Raw genomic sequence first — 811 nt, forward strand, 5'->3', positions numbered from 1 at the left:
AGATAGATAGATAGATAGATAGATAGATAGATAGATAGATCTACTGTATGATACAAGTTAAAAATGTATCAAATCACTAAACAGTAAGCCTGTGATATGTTCAACAAACTAAAAATAATTTTCCAGCATTATTGCTAATAAAACAATTTCATTAGCAAAGTTTTTGTGCGAGAAAAAATATGCATGTTCAGAAAACATACTTCTACACAGCAGTTCCTACGACATGTTTGCATCGTAAAGCAAGAGAAAGATGTCTTCATCTAAACAATATAAGCTGTATAATGAACTCCCTTAGTGGCTGACCTGTAACATCATCACAAGCTCTTATTTCTGCTGCTTTTCTGGTTCAATCAGCTTCCCTTTGTTATATTTCTGTCCTATCCCATATGGCACGTGGGCAGAAATAGTGCCCATCTCCTTGGCCCCCTCAATGTGGAACATCTGGTCGTCAAAGAATATATGCGGGCGAATCTTCTGCAGCAGGGGCCCTTTAGGGGCCCCAGCAAGGAACAAAGCCTCATCGATCTCCAGGCCCCAGCTTCTCAGTGTCTTAAGCACACGGACCCCAGAGCTGGCCGCGCTTCTGGCCGTCACCAAGAAGGTGCGGACAGGGCAGTTCAGTCGCTCGTTTTTGGCGTAGAATTTCTTCTGGAGCTTCCCTAGAGCCTCCAGAAAGCACTTAAGGGGACCCTGAAGATGAATAAGAGGGGAGGAGTGTGTCAGCCAATGGGATTAGAGTGAACCTGATGATCTATTATTGGCAAGTGCTTATGCTGGAGCAACCACAGCTGCCCAGTTAAGACAGAGTCTG

At 43.8% G+C, this 811-nt stretch overlaps 1 protein-coding gene across 1 annotated transcript in view; it reads right to left on the bottom strand.

Moving 5' to 3' along the window:
* Positions 1-58: 58 nt before the first annotated feature.
* The window catches only part of LOC107578431 (cytosolic 5'-nucleotidase 1A-like), a 4,462-nt gene continuing 3,709 nt past the window's right edge, over positions 59-811 (bottom strand). The window contains exon 6 of the mRNA XM_016264386.1: positions 59-690. Coding sequence (XP_016119872.1) covers positions 325-690 — 366 coding nt within the window. The 3' untranslated portion in view covers positions 59-324. The remainder of the gene's footprint in view (positions 691-811) is intronic.

Source organism: Sinocyclocheilus grahami, unplaced genomic scaffold (genome assembly GCF_001515645.1).
Source record: "Sinocyclocheilus grahami isolate Dianchi unplaced genomic scaffold, SAMN03320097.WGS_v1.1 scaffold10160.1, whole genome shotgun sequence".
Lineage (NCBI taxonomy): Eukaryota > Metazoa > Chordata > Actinopteri > Cypriniformes > Cyprinidae > Sinocyclocheilus > Sinocyclocheilus grahami.